The sequence below is a fragment of the Triticum dicoccoides genome, chromosome 1B (genome assembly GCF_002162155.2).
Source record: "Triticum dicoccoides isolate Atlit2015 ecotype Zavitan chromosome 1B, WEW_v2.0, whole genome shotgun sequence".
In the NCBI taxonomy this organism is placed as follows: Eukaryota; Viridiplantae; Streptophyta; class Magnoliopsida; order Poales; family Poaceae; genus Triticum; species Triticum dicoccoides.
The window spans coordinates 372197168-372210249 of NC_041381.1; the positions used below are offsets into that span (position 1 = coordinate 372197168).

General features: G+C 47.8%; 2 protein-coding genes across 6 annotated transcripts in view; both read right to left on the reverse strand.

Moving 5' to 3' along the window:
• Window positions 1–519: 519 nt before the first annotated feature.
• Window positions 520–4994, reverse strand: LOC119336045 (vacuolar protein 8-like). Of its 4 annotated transcripts, none has more exons than XM_037608094.1 (3): window positions 4737–4991; window positions 4477–4599; window positions 520–2498 (listed from the first exon to the last, which is right to left on the reverse strand). In XM_037608094.1, the coding sequence occupies exon 3, from the start codon at window positions 2458–2460 to the stop codon at window positions 778–780; it is 1683 nt and encodes a 560-aa protein (XP_037463991.1). In that variant the 5' UTR covers window positions 2461–2498; window positions 4477–4599; window positions 4737–4991; the 3' UTR covers window positions 520–777. The 4 variants fall into 4 exon arrangements, with proteins under 4 accessions (XP_037463991.1, XP_037463996.1, XP_037463985.1 ...); XM_037608099.1 differs by having other exon boundaries at window positions 4477–4602; XM_037608088.1 differs by having other exon boundaries at window positions 4477–4994.
• An 857-nt stretch (window positions 4995–5851) lies between these two features.
• LOC119336074 (protein COFACTOR ASSEMBLY OF COMPLEX C SUBUNIT B CCB2, chloroplastic-like) overlaps window positions 5852–13082 on the reverse strand; it is a 7903-nt gene continuing 672 nt past the window's right edge. Inside the window, exons 2-7 of one of the 2 annotated variants that reach the window (XM_037608110.1) lie at window positions 12898–13007; window positions 12745–12816; window positions 12506–12649; window positions 11381–11534; window positions 10704–10916; window positions 5852–6625 (exon numbers count right to left, since the gene is read on the reverse strand). In XM_037608110.1, the coding sequence (XP_037464007.1) occupies window positions 10720–10916; window positions 11381–11534; window positions 12506–12649; window positions 12745–12816; window positions 12898–13007 (677 nt within the window). In that variant the 3' untranslated portion in view covers window positions 5852–6625; window positions 10704–10719. Of the gene's footprint in view, window positions 6626–10703; window positions 10940–11380; window positions 11535–12505; window positions 12650–12744; window positions 12817–12897; window positions 13008–13082 lie in introns of those variants that run through there. The other variant, XM_037608115.1, reaches the window with a different exon arrangement.

A 13082-nucleotide genomic window follows, 5' to 3' on the forward strand; every position in this document is an offset into this window, starting at 1 on the left:
AGATTAATCAACCATCATCTGCATCTGAAGACTTCATGCAGAAATCATATGGCGAAACAGAAGAATTCGGTTTGCTAATCAACATGTCTGTGATGTGCGATGGTATGATGCAGCCCCTGTTCACCAGTAAGTATCAGAGAGCGAAAGGGACCAATTACCCACTGATAAACACCATGTACCCTTCGCACGCGTGTGATTTGTCCCTATCATGTTCAAATACTCAACATGATTTTCAGACTACAATGACATGCAACAATTATTTCATCAAGGAGAGATTCTAGTGTTTCCGTTCGATGAAATGAGATTGCTGCCCAAGAGTTCTGTCAATATGCAGAGCCATGCAGAGATCGGAATTGGCACTAATAATGCTTTTCATACTACAATTATTTCATCAAGGAACTATGAGATTCTAGTATTTCCGTGCGATGAAATGAGATTGCTGCCCCAGGTCTTTGTTAATATGCAGAGCCAAGGAGAGGTTAGAATTGGCCTTAAAATCAAAACTCAGCACACAATACAAATCGGCAAATGTTCTTCACTGAACATTCTTTTATTGGCATTCTTCAGCCTAAGTTAAAGAACAAATGCATTGTGCATCAACTGCCTGACATAGGTGACATACACATTAACCAGCGGTACTACAACGCGGTATGTTAAAAGGTTCAGATCGGCAACAGTACTACTCTCTGCAGTCTGCACTGCCTTCATAGAGACTATGAACACAGGACGGCGGCTCTTTTTACAGGTTCACGGCAAAACGGAACGCTTCTCCTTGCTTTACTTCCTAGTGAATAGGGTGCGCAGCTTGCCACGCTCCAGCTTCTCGAGCAGCTTCTTGGCGCCGGCCACGTCCATCTCGGAGAGCTTCTTCAGGTACCCAATGGCGCCCTGCGCGATCATCAGCTTCTTGCACCGCTTGCTCGCCGACAGCGCCAGGAGGCAGGAGATGGCGTACTTCTTGGCCGTGTTCCCCGGGCTCGGGTCCAGCAGCTGCACCAGGTTCGGCACGCTCTTCTCGTCCTTCTTCACGTCCCTCGCGTTCGCCGGGCAGCTCATCAGCGTCGCCGTCGCCTGCGCCGCCACCTCCCGCGCGCCGTTCGACTTGGCCTCCAGCAGCCGCACCAGCAGCGGCATGCACCCGTGGTCGCCCACCAGCCGCTTCATCTCCGGGGAGCTGGAGATCTTGCAGATGGCCGCCGCGGCTGCCTGCTGCGCGCCCACGGAGCCGTCGCGGAGCACGTGCGCGAGCCGCGGGAGCACGCCGAGCGACACGAGGTTGTCCGGCGAGACGGCGGACACGAGGTTGCGGAGTGCGCCCACGGCGGACTCCTGCGGCAGCGGACCGTCGAGGTAAGCGAGCAGGCTGGGCAGCGCGCCCTCGGACACCACGGCGCGCCGCAGGTTGTCGTTGCTCGACGTGAAGTTCTGCAGGCACTCCGCCGCGTACTCCTTGGAACCCAGCACGACGCCGCGGTCGAGCAGGCTGATCATGACGCGCGCGATGCCTTCCTCGGCCAGCGCTTGCCGGACCTCCGGCACCGCGGAGAGGTTCTTGAGCGCGCCCGCCGCCGCGGATTGCGAGATGGAGTCCCCTGTCTGGCAGATTTCGATGAGTGGACGGACGCCGCTGTGCCCGACGATGGCGCGGGCAATCTCGGGTGACATGGACAGACGCTGCAGCGTGATGACGGCCTTCTCCCGGCCAACAAGGCTGCCGGACTCTGCCAGCCGGATGAGCGGCGGCAGCGCGCCCTCCGACACCAGTAAGCCCTCGCAGCTTCCGGACTCGGCAAGCAAGCAGAGCACGGTGGCTGCCTTCTCCCTGATCTTGGGCGCCGTCGCCGTCAGCAACTGCACCAGCGCGGCCACGTTGCCACGGCCGAGCGCCGACAGCACACTCTTCTCGTCCTCGCGCAGCGCATCAAGGAGCCCCTCCACAGCCCGGTGCTTCGCCTCGGCGTGCCCGATTTGCAGCCTAGCGAGTAGCTCCCGCACGTCCGTCTGCGAGGCTTCTGCCGCCGCCGCCTCAGCCGGAGGAGACGGAACCGTCACATCTGACAGCACGCCGGTCTTGACAAGCAGCGCGCAGTCCCGGAGGTTGAGGTCCAGCTTCCCGGCGAGAGCGTCCAGGTCGCTCTGCATCTGCAGCTTGCCAGCCTTGGGCGGCTCGCGGCAGAGCACGCCGAGCTCGGCGGCCTCGGCGAGGGTGGCAGCAACGGACTGCAACAGCTCCCGGCAGAGCGCGTTCTTGGAGAAGCAGGGGTGGCTGGACAGGTCGGACAGGCACGGCGGCACCCTCTCGAGCCTCGCCGCGATGGCCTTCCACCGCGCGCCAAACCCCGTCGCCGCGCGCGCCGCGTCCAGCGCCGCCGGCACCAGGCCCCGCGCCCGCTCGAGCAGGTCCTCCGCCGTCCCGGTCGGCGCGTCCCCGGCCGCGGCCGGACAGCTGTGCAAGCTCATTTCCTGGTCGCACCAGTTACAACACCGCGCCTTGTGATCTGCAGGCATCCACTAGATTAGCAACGCTCCCACCTCAGTCAGTAAAGGAAGAAGCGGACAAATCCTCGAAAAGAAAACAACGAAGAAGAAGCTAGAAGGGGACACAGGAAGGAATCCTCCGGTATTTTAAACGAATCAAAATCCGTCGTGGAAAGCTACTGCTAACCTCATCTAGCAATCTAGCATGTTCTCCCCCGGCCTTTGCATTGCTTTGGGTGGACGAAATGCGAAATCGGGCGGATCATGAGCTGCGGGCGGCGACACGCAAGATCATGAGCTGGTACGATGGCCCTATCAAAATTCCCAGGCTTTCTCACTTGCTTTGCACTGTTCGGTAACAGAATAAATTCAGGCTGGAGGCATTCTGAGTTTTGACCCGCGGAATGAGGGCTAGGTAGGTGACGAGTGAATGAGAACAAACAAATAAATAAATTCAGCAACGGGAGAGATGGCCAAGTGGTGCGAGCAGAACGGAACGGGATACGTACTAGAACTTAAGCCGAGTGCGGCGGCGGGTGGCGTCTCAGGAAAATTCGCAATCTATTGGAGTGCTTAGGACAAAAGGAGTATGATTTCGGTACTCATAATTTTCACACTAGAGTAGAGCAGGAATACTTTCTTGTATTCTAATCCAAAGATCTGGCGCTTTCGTAACACAAAAGAATCATGGGGAAATAATTGCGTGGGGCGACGTATCGTAGACGAGCCGATAAGCCCTTCAAAAAGCTGCATGCCATGTGAAAAAGAAAAAGGCAAAAAAAAAAAAATCTCACCACAATTCTTTTACGTACTACTCCCTCCGTTTCTAAATATTTGTCTTTCTAGACATTCAAATGAACTACAATATACGGATGTATGTAGACATTTTAGAATGTAGATTCACTCATTTTACTTTGTATGTAGTCACTTGTTGAAATCTCTAGAAAGACAAGTATTTAGGAACGGAGGGAGTACAAATTTTATCACGAGCTTCTAGAGTAGACACGCATGCACGGAAAGAGATCCTGCAGACTTTATTTAACCTGACCCGAGATTAACACTAGCTAACCACTCCAGTTAAAAAAGAAAGTGGGTCCACCTGTCATCGGCACATGGAGGGACGCACCGCGCACGCGATCTGCGTAACACGATGTCTTTTTCTCCTTGGCCACAACTTTCCCAAGCGGTGCGTGCCGTACGGCCACGCTGGGGCCGGCGTGTCAGCGAGCGAGCGCGCGGGTGGCGGGGCACCGCATCATGAGCCGGATCGGCAGCGTCCGCGGGGAACCCAAACGAGGCCGACCGAGCCCAGAGCACACGACCTCGGGCTCCCGGATCCGAACGCACGGGGTGCTTGGGGTGTGGGCCCGGGGCAGCCTTTCGCTTTGCTTTCAGAGAGAGGCGAGGCAAAGCCGCACGCGTCATCGGGAGCGGGCAGCGCGGTGAATACAACTGTCGTATTGTGTGCCAGCGACGTGCGAGCGCCGGCGTGGACAGCGTCGGCGGCGGCTAGGCGCCGGCACGGATGAGGACGGGATTTATTATTGTGGTCTGGCCCTGTACTTTTGCTAAAATCGTAGAGATGCCCCTAGATAGAAAGTTCTGTAAATTTTCGAAAATAAAAACGGAGTATCTCGCAAACTTAGAAATCCCTCTATTAAAGTGTGCTTTAGAAAAAAAGTTAAAAAGAAGGGGGAAACGCTGTAAATTTTCGAAAATAAGTCGCTCCCAAATCTCCCTCGTATCTTTCTCAAACTTAGGATCATGCGCCCCAATTCGCAAACACTTGGAGGAAGCTTCTGAAATCTACAAGGTGGACGGACACAGGGAGAAAAGCCCCGGTGATGCTTAGCTTGGCTTCCAAGCCTGCCAAGGGAGCACGGGAAAAGTCGGCCGCGAGGAAGCAAAGGCGAAAGGCAACGGGACGCGTATCCAGCCCAGAGACCACGTGCAGAAAAAAAATCAAGGCGAGATGAAGCAAGCAAGCGAGCTAGTTACCTCGCCCTCCGGTCCACTCGCTTCCGCTGGACGCGCCCCCGCTCGCCGCTGCTCCGTCCCTCCTCCCGACGCCGACCGCCAGCGCGAAGAAACCCACGAGAGCTAGTACCGCCGCCGCCGCTGCTGCTACGATGGATATGCCAATCATCAATCAATCAGTTGCCCATCATAAGGGTCAATGGATCGCCAGCATCCAATTCCTCAGTGAGTAGGAGTGCGCGCGTGGGAGTGAGAGGTGAGAAGAGCAGGGCAGGAGCAACCAGAGAGGATTGGGGAATGATCGCCAGCATCCGCGCTGGCCTTGTAGGCTTGTAGCGAGCGAGCCGCGTCCGACAGGTCCCTCTGGCGTCGCGCCGCGCAGTTTCGAGCGAGTCGTTGGGGAGACGGCCTTCCGAATTTATTTCTCTCCGGGCGGGCGCTGCTCTGCTTGGCTGCTAGCAGTGGTGTGTGTGGGGAGTGGAGGACGAGGAGGTGTTTTGAATTGGGGCGAGGCGGGCCGTCGGATCGGGGAGAGGAGGGGGGCACGTGGGAGTGGGATGGATGGTGGGGGTCGGGGACCTGCAGCCGCGGGGATCCGACCGTTTGAGCGCTGCTGGTTTTGAATCGGTGAGTGGCTGCTGCTGCCACTCGCTCGTCGTCCTTTTACGGCTTTTGGCTGACATCCGCTGCAGCTGGAGGGAGTGGGAGGGTTTTTGAATTGAATGGAGGTCGCTGCCGTTTCGACTGTTCTACCCACGAGTGCTTGGCGATCTAGTCTTACACGATCTGACGATGCCGTTTGAATAAGCTTGACATCTTGTGGTTGAGGGTATTTTTGGATTCAACATAAACACATGGTAAGATCACCCTTTATCAGTAAAACTAAGCGATTAAGTTCTAAATCACCTTTTAATTGTACGATCAGTGTATGTGATGGTTTCATCTTGCGTCGCTGTTTGGAACAGAACCCGTCGCGTTACATGTGCGCGCCTCCTTTCAGATAAAAGTGGCTTTCAGCTCATCGCAAAGCTAATTTTAACCAACAGAATTTTCCAATCGCACAACACAAGGCAGGATTAGGTGTCAGTGTCTCATCCAGTATACCACGTACACGTACAGGTACTTCACGGGTTGGGAATAGAGTACTTTGCATACGAACGCCATGCTATGTCACTGTCTTGTTTGGAGGGATCCGCCCGTCCATCTACCTATCCGTGTCCGGTTGCCGTGCGCCACCATTTATTTGTGGTGCGTGCCCATCGGCTGGCGTTGCAAGCCTGTATTTATGACTTGTGGTGAGCTTACCAATCACCGTTCCCTAGTCACATGAGCATTTTCAGCTCGCCTCCTTCTCCTTTTGCAGAATCAAACTAGGGAAAGAGTAAATACCCGATGAGAACGCACCGAACCGTGCAAATCCTGTTCAAATGTTCCCTTTTACGACTCTTAAGTTCGTACTACCCTTGGCCGCGGTACACTGTTTTAGAATCGTTGAAAATTTGTACACCCATTCGACCAGAAATTTCCCAGCAACGAAGCAATGCATATCCTCCCCAGAACCACCACTGCCCCTTTGCTGCCAGTTCACACAAAAGACGAGTGGACCATTTAACCGATCGATCTCCAGCGTGACAGTAGCCACACGGCGAACATGGTACCATACAGTACAGAATACAGCTTGATGCTTCAACCATATCAGACGGCATGCATTAAACAACACCGCATGAGACGGCGTAGGTAGTAGGTGCACACTCAAGCTTGTGAGAGAGCCCAGCAGAGGGCTCCTGGGAGAAGGCTTTGGAAGGATGCCCAACTGATAATGTTCCAGGCCAAGTGATTTCAAACCACAAGAAGCCAAGGCAGATCAAGATCACAGGATGATGATGAGGCGTTGAGGACGGCTGATAGGAACCACCCAACGCTCTAGCTCAGACCACAGCTTCAGCTGGAAAAGATGGGGGTGGTTGGTGGGCTAGTTAAACATGTAATGGCATTGCAGAGGTCCATCAACTAATAGTTCGTCGCTCCATGGCGCCGCTTGCGTGTTCCGCCTCTGCCTCCAGCTGTTGCAAAGTACACATTCCAAGCAGAGACTTCATATGGCTGTTGGTTACCACACACTTGAGACATCCCATCCACTAAGCGAATCGTAACATCCGTTCTTGTCCAACTGCAAAAATAAAAGAAACTCGAGCATGACCATGTAAGAATCCACAATTATCAACCTTAAAAGTAAAATGTCAGTAAGAATGCACAATAACCAGACTATATCATACCACAATAAAAAAATACTCCCTCTGTCCCAAAATATAAGAACGTTTTTAACACTATACTAGTGTCAAAAACGTTCTTATATTATGGGACGGAGGGAGTAGTATTTACAGAAGATGCATCATAACATTTAAGTAGATTGGTTTGCACCACCAAAGTATGACAGCATATCAGGATTGTTGATAAAAAAGGCAAACATGGTAATCTTATCATCATTGCATTCTCCTTTTCACCCTTACTTTTGCATTACGGGGTTGATTTATTACGCATAACATTTAAGAAGTTGGGAGCATGATCACTTTTCTTAATGGTTAAGAATTGAAGATTTCCTACTCAGCAGTTGCACATGCCAACACTATCGACTAGGAATAATATGTTGGTAACCGTCATAATATTTCTACACAAACCTCTACTTCAGCAGTAAGATGCAGCTGTAGTTAATAGTTCTATGATTTATCCCCTTGAGGCAGCCAAACAATTAAGAGAAGACATCAGCAGCACCCGTCAAGACATATCACGTGTACCCAATCAAGCACTACTAAGAGACACGGACTACATACTTTGCATAGACTGGACATCTCATCACATGCCATCCAGGGCAAACAAGATATGAGATTTGTCACAACAACAACAACAAAGCCTTTCAGTCCCAAACAAGTTTGGGATAGGCTAGAGTTGGAACCCATAAGATCTCGAAACCTAGTCACGGTTTTGGCACGTGGATAATCCCTGTCCATGGCTAATTCTTTTGGTGATATTCCAGTCCTTCAGGTCTCTCTTTACACGGATTCCTCCCATGTCAAGTTTGGTCTACCCATACCTCTCTTGACACGCTTTAATCTTCCGCTAGACACCAGCACTTCTGAAGGCCTGCGTTGTATATGCCCAAACCATCACAGCATGTGCATCTCTGCTACACCTAACCGTTGGAAATGTCGCCTTTTAGTTGGCCAACAATCTCCGCCATACAACATCGGAAGTTGAATCTCCGTCCTATAGAACCTACATTTTAGCTTTTGTGGCACTCTCTTGTCATAGAGGACGCCAGAAGTTTGGCACCACTTCATCCATCCGGCTTTGGTTCGATGGCTCACATCTTCATCGATCACTAACCTTCTGCAGCTTCAACCCCAAATATCATAAGGTGTCCTTCTGAGGTACCACCTACCCATCAAGGCTAACCTATTGCTCCTCGTGCCTAGTGGTACTAAAACCGCACCTCATGTACTCAGTTTTAGTTCTACTAAGCCTAAAATCTTTCAATTCTAAAGTCCGCAACCACGGCTCTAACTTTCTATTAACCCCCGTCAGACTATCGTTGACTAGCACCACATTATCTGCAAAGAGCATACACCATGGGATATCTCCCTGTATATACATTGTGACTTCATCCATCAACAAATCAGAAAGATACGGGCTCAAAGCTGACCCTTGGTGCAGTCCTATTTTAATTGGAAAATCACCACTGTCATCACCACTTGTTCAAACACTTGTCACAACATTATCGTATGTCCTTGATGAGGATAATGTACTTTGTTAGGACTTTGTGTTTCTCCAAGGTCCACCATGGAGTAATACAATACAGAAATATTTTGTTTCGTTGGGGTTCTATCTTAACAGTTCATACTAACATACGAGCCCCTCCCTATTTGGATCCTGCTACGTTTTATGAAAATATAAATGAGTAATCAACCCAGTGTTGCGGTAATTTTCTTTGCACCAACATGATTCTCTTCACTGAGAGTCTGGCATGACTCCTGATGCACTGCTAATTCAAGTTCCAGCTAACTGAACAAAGGGCATGCTTGCTAAAAATATATTTGGAAATGCTAAGAACATAAAGGTACAGACTACATTGTTGGCCTGGAGACTGGAAACCTGGCACAGGAGTCAGAAATAGAAAATCCAATGTATAGCAAATGACTCTAAGAGCTAGCAATATGTATAAAAATATATATTAATGAAATATGTTTCCCAAAGCCCAAAACTACTCACTTGATGTCTGAAAATGCCAAGACAGCAGATACTTGAGCATATGGGTTCATTGTGCATGTATTGGTTCTCAGACGAGTTGTGGGTTTAGCAGGCTGAAAATATATGTATGTTCTGTTACATGAAACACGATGCTAGCATTAATTTTTATTGTTCAGTGGATCACTTCAAGGACTGATACACACATCTACCAGCAGTACAGACAAGATATAGCTCTCTAGTGAGGGGATACTGCATCTACGTCTTTTTCCAATAATGCGAGTTAAATCCAGGAGATTCTTGTGCACTCACCACATCAAAAAGCAAGAGAAGACAGTTGTTGTGGTTATCAATGAAACGGTACAAAAATCAAGTGTTGGATGAGTTGTGCCAGCTAACAAGCTATGAAAGTGAAATATACCTGTTACCTACCAACAAGATGCAGTGACTTACGACCTACATGTATGGCTCCAAACAAGTGACAAATAAACCCCTTTTAGTGTTAACTGTGTGTGCAAAAGAAAAAAAGGATACTAGCTTGAGATAGCAAATTCAATATGGAAATGGCATTTACTCACTAGCTGAAGGACTGAGCCTAGCTCTATCGGTGTGAGGTGTGAGAATTAATACCCCAACACCCAGGTTCAGTCCTCTTCAGGTTGAATCTGGATGCCAATTTTTCTTACTTAAATTGATACCTAGGTATCCATCAAATTACTCAACCGCCCTCAAAAGTTCTTGGTACATACAAGATTGTATTTTACTGCAATATCTGTCATCCTCTCATGTGACTACATTTTGGACTGAAGTGAAAAGCTCTTGGAAGATATACGGCTAAGTGGCTGCCATTCAAATTCTTATATCACTATTAGATTGCAGTAAAGAAATTCTTATATCACTATTAGATTGCAGTAAAGGCTACTCACATGTGGGATATGACATTCAAATTGAGGGTCTAGCTACTATGTGCTTGGCTATCTGGTTAAGAGCCAGGGCCTGCTTTGCTAACAAGTTCATCAGATCTCTCAATCATCCGCCATGCATGTTTTTTTCAAAATATTGTGCAGGTTTACAAGAAGGAAATGAAAATATTTTGCTGATTTTACAACCCAAGACTGTCACAATCATTTTTTTCAAGCCCTACTGCTGTGCAAGGTAATAATGGTTACTGGTGGCAATGGAAGCGGAGATTATTCTGAAGAGGCTGAACGATTCTACTGGATCATATGGCCGTTTTTGGTTGTAACAACACACATTTGTCACTACAGGTTGTATGTGTTCTGTTAAACTCTGTTATCCCTCAGAGGAAACTTGACAAGGCACATAGTGCACTGCAGCCAGGTTATTTGGTCAGTTGGGGCTTTTTACTTTAAATGTTGATGTTGGCCTGCCATCAACATACATGAACTACGGTTCCGTTATCAATATAATAGTGAAACCCAGCAGATTATTTACGTGGGGAAAAACATGCAGCCAAGATAGAAATCCCGGAACAGTATTTTCTGGTTTAAGGCAAATCAAATAAACATATCAAAGTACAGATACCAGGACATACTATAGTTAAACATTTAGCTTGCCCATTGAACTATTTTTGTAGGACAATTTGGTTTCCAAACAGTGCTGCTCACAATGAAAATCATTTCTGCCTACTGATCTCCCAATAAGTCATAATCCTCTTAGATCGCACCTACCTTGTGTCCTTGTCTGAGTTCGCAATGAGTTGCTACAAAAGCAGTTTGCATGCATCATTCTATTGTTCACACCCCGGCATTACGAATCCAATTTAGTAGTTCTATGCTGCCGCCCAGACCACAGCATTTCTGTCAAACTTTGAGGGTAGTTCACTAATTGCACATTAGCCTATACAAGCTCTTAAATAAATATTTCAGCAATAGCATTGGGCAAATGTCCGGTACTGGAAAGTTTACTCACTGGCTTGTACAAAACCATTAGCTTCCTACGAGAAACTAGACGTTTATATATCTCAAAAAGATAAACTGGAATACCTTGGGTGTTGATGATTTACACAAGTCGAAATTTATTTGCAACTGTTCTTATCCAAACCATATCTTTCTCACTGTATGCATAATTTGCATTGGAGGCCAACAGGACGACACCTTCAGCTTTTGATTCACCGTTAGCTGGATCAGGGTTGCTCACAATTGGTTGTGCCAACACAGAAAGAATTCCTTGTGGTAGAATATTCCCAAGCTGTGTGTCTGATGAAACCAGCACGGTTGGTCTATATAAGACACATACAATCGAAAAATATGAAATAAGGAGAAAAACAGCAAGACAGATATTTTATAAGCATCTAAAATCACAAAGGAAAACAAAAACACAATTTTACTGGTCAACTAGACATCCGGTAGTCGTATTCCTAAGATGCCATAATACAAATAACCTCACATATACAAAAGCATTCAAACCAATCGTTATAGAGCTGCCAAGAATTTCACTACAATTACTGATTGATGGCAAGAAGGCACGGTGCTTAATATGAACTATAATAACTCTAAAAATACACATGTTGATGCTTGTTACAAGCAAAATGTCACCTAGATTGACTTCTGCAATCAATAAGGGCAAGAAAAATAATATCGATTGGGTAGCTGGACCAAAACCCTTTGCACAAACTTAGCAGAAATATGCTCTCGTAGGCAGGAGAGAACGATACACTTACCAGAAAAATTAGGAAAGTACAAAGCACTGCTCAGATTGTCGAGTCCAGCTTGTTCCATCTGACTCTTGAACCAATCAATCATTGCATATTTAGAGATATCTGCAGGAGGATCCCAGTATCCTCGTATGCACAACACATTGCCAATTGCTATGAGCTGGCACAAAGCAAAAAACCAAGGTGAGGCATCTAACCAGGAGCAAATCATGCTAGACATTATCACACAATAGACAATTTCATAACAACCAAACATTGCTACTCATGCAAATGATGGAATTACTCCACAATCCATGTATTTAACTGCTAGACAGTACCTTAAATTATCCACTATTCATACACAAATAAAATAAGCGATAAAAAATACACCAACAAAAGAAGCAACCTTAACAAAAAAGTACATGACTTCTTAGAGTGCGTGCAATTGATCCTGTCTGGATTTAATTTCTACTCCCTCCATTCCTAAATATAAGTCTTTTTAGAGAATCCACTATGGACTACATACGGAGCAAAATGAGTGAATCTACACTCTAAAATATGTATGTAGTTTGTAGTGGAATCTCTAAAAAGACTTACATTAAGGAACGGAGGGAGTAGTAAATAAAAAAACATTTAGATTGGTAATGTGAACATAATGCCAATAGATTTCTCGTTGAGATCAATTTCATAGTATAAAACTCCATTAACATATTATGCATACAAAGGGAAACAGTCAAAAGATACATGTTGGATACCATGCCAGTGTCTAAGACATCATCTATTTCCGAACAGAGGGGGTACTAAATAAGTAAATATACACCAGAAAGAAGCAAACTCAACCAAACACTACACTGCAACAGTCCTAGTGATGTCTACAGTAACTTGATTTTTTTTCCTCTGCAGTTACTATTTGCGGCAAGCTAGGATAACATGGCTTAAGGTTGACAAAAACATAAGGCACTAGACTATCAAAGCCACAAAGATAACAATTCCAAATATTTAAGTTTATCAAATACTACAACAGCTTGAATCTGAAGCATAAGTACCCGGAAAAAAAATGAACAGCTTAAGACATGACATTTCGGTCAGCTCCCACCGAGAATTCAATACTGGTTAAGTCTATATGGCTGAGAAACACCTAAAAGAACATACCACTGATGTGGTGTTCGTGTTCTGCAGCAGAACATATGTGGCCCAGGCCATATCCTCTTTCTGCGACGTCGAGAGATCATCAGGAATCACAAACACCTGCCTGCTCCCTTCTGGCAGCGGCACACGGCTGGAAGCACCAGCACCCTACAACAATCAAAATTCCCAAGTCATGCTCATTTCCCAGCATTCACCGTGCGATCCCAATGTACCATTCAGGACGACTCATTGAAGCATCCCACCTCTAGGAAACGCCCGAGGTACGGCAGCGCCGCTGAGAACGCGGCCAGGCACAGCCCCAGAGCCTCCGACCTCTGCGATTTCGCGTAACCGGTTAATCAGGCATGTGAGTTATGGCTGGGCATTATCAGGGTGAAGGTGCAGAGGTAACAGACGAGCTGCGCGGGGGTTGGGGACGGCGAGAGGAGGTGGTTGAGGAGGACGAGGGCGCCGAAGCCGAGGCCTATCCACCGCGGGAGGTACGACTCGTCCAGCCCGGGGATCCCTGCGATGGTGCCACGCCGCGTGTGAGATAACGGAAAACGCGCCATTAGAGTGGTTCAGAGCGACCAGCTCGGCG

What these genes read in the sequence shown, in the direction of transcription:
- LOC119336045 (XM_037608088.1), bottom strand. Translation starts at nt 4,624, where the DNA reads ATGATTGGCATATCCATCGTAGCAGCAGCGGCGGCGGCGGTACTAGCT. An exon ending in CGAGTGGACCGGAGGGCGAG is followed by an intron (nt 2,499 to 4,476) that starts GTAACTAGCTCG and finishes GGATGCCTGCAG; the next exon opens with ATCACAAGGCGCGGTGTTGT.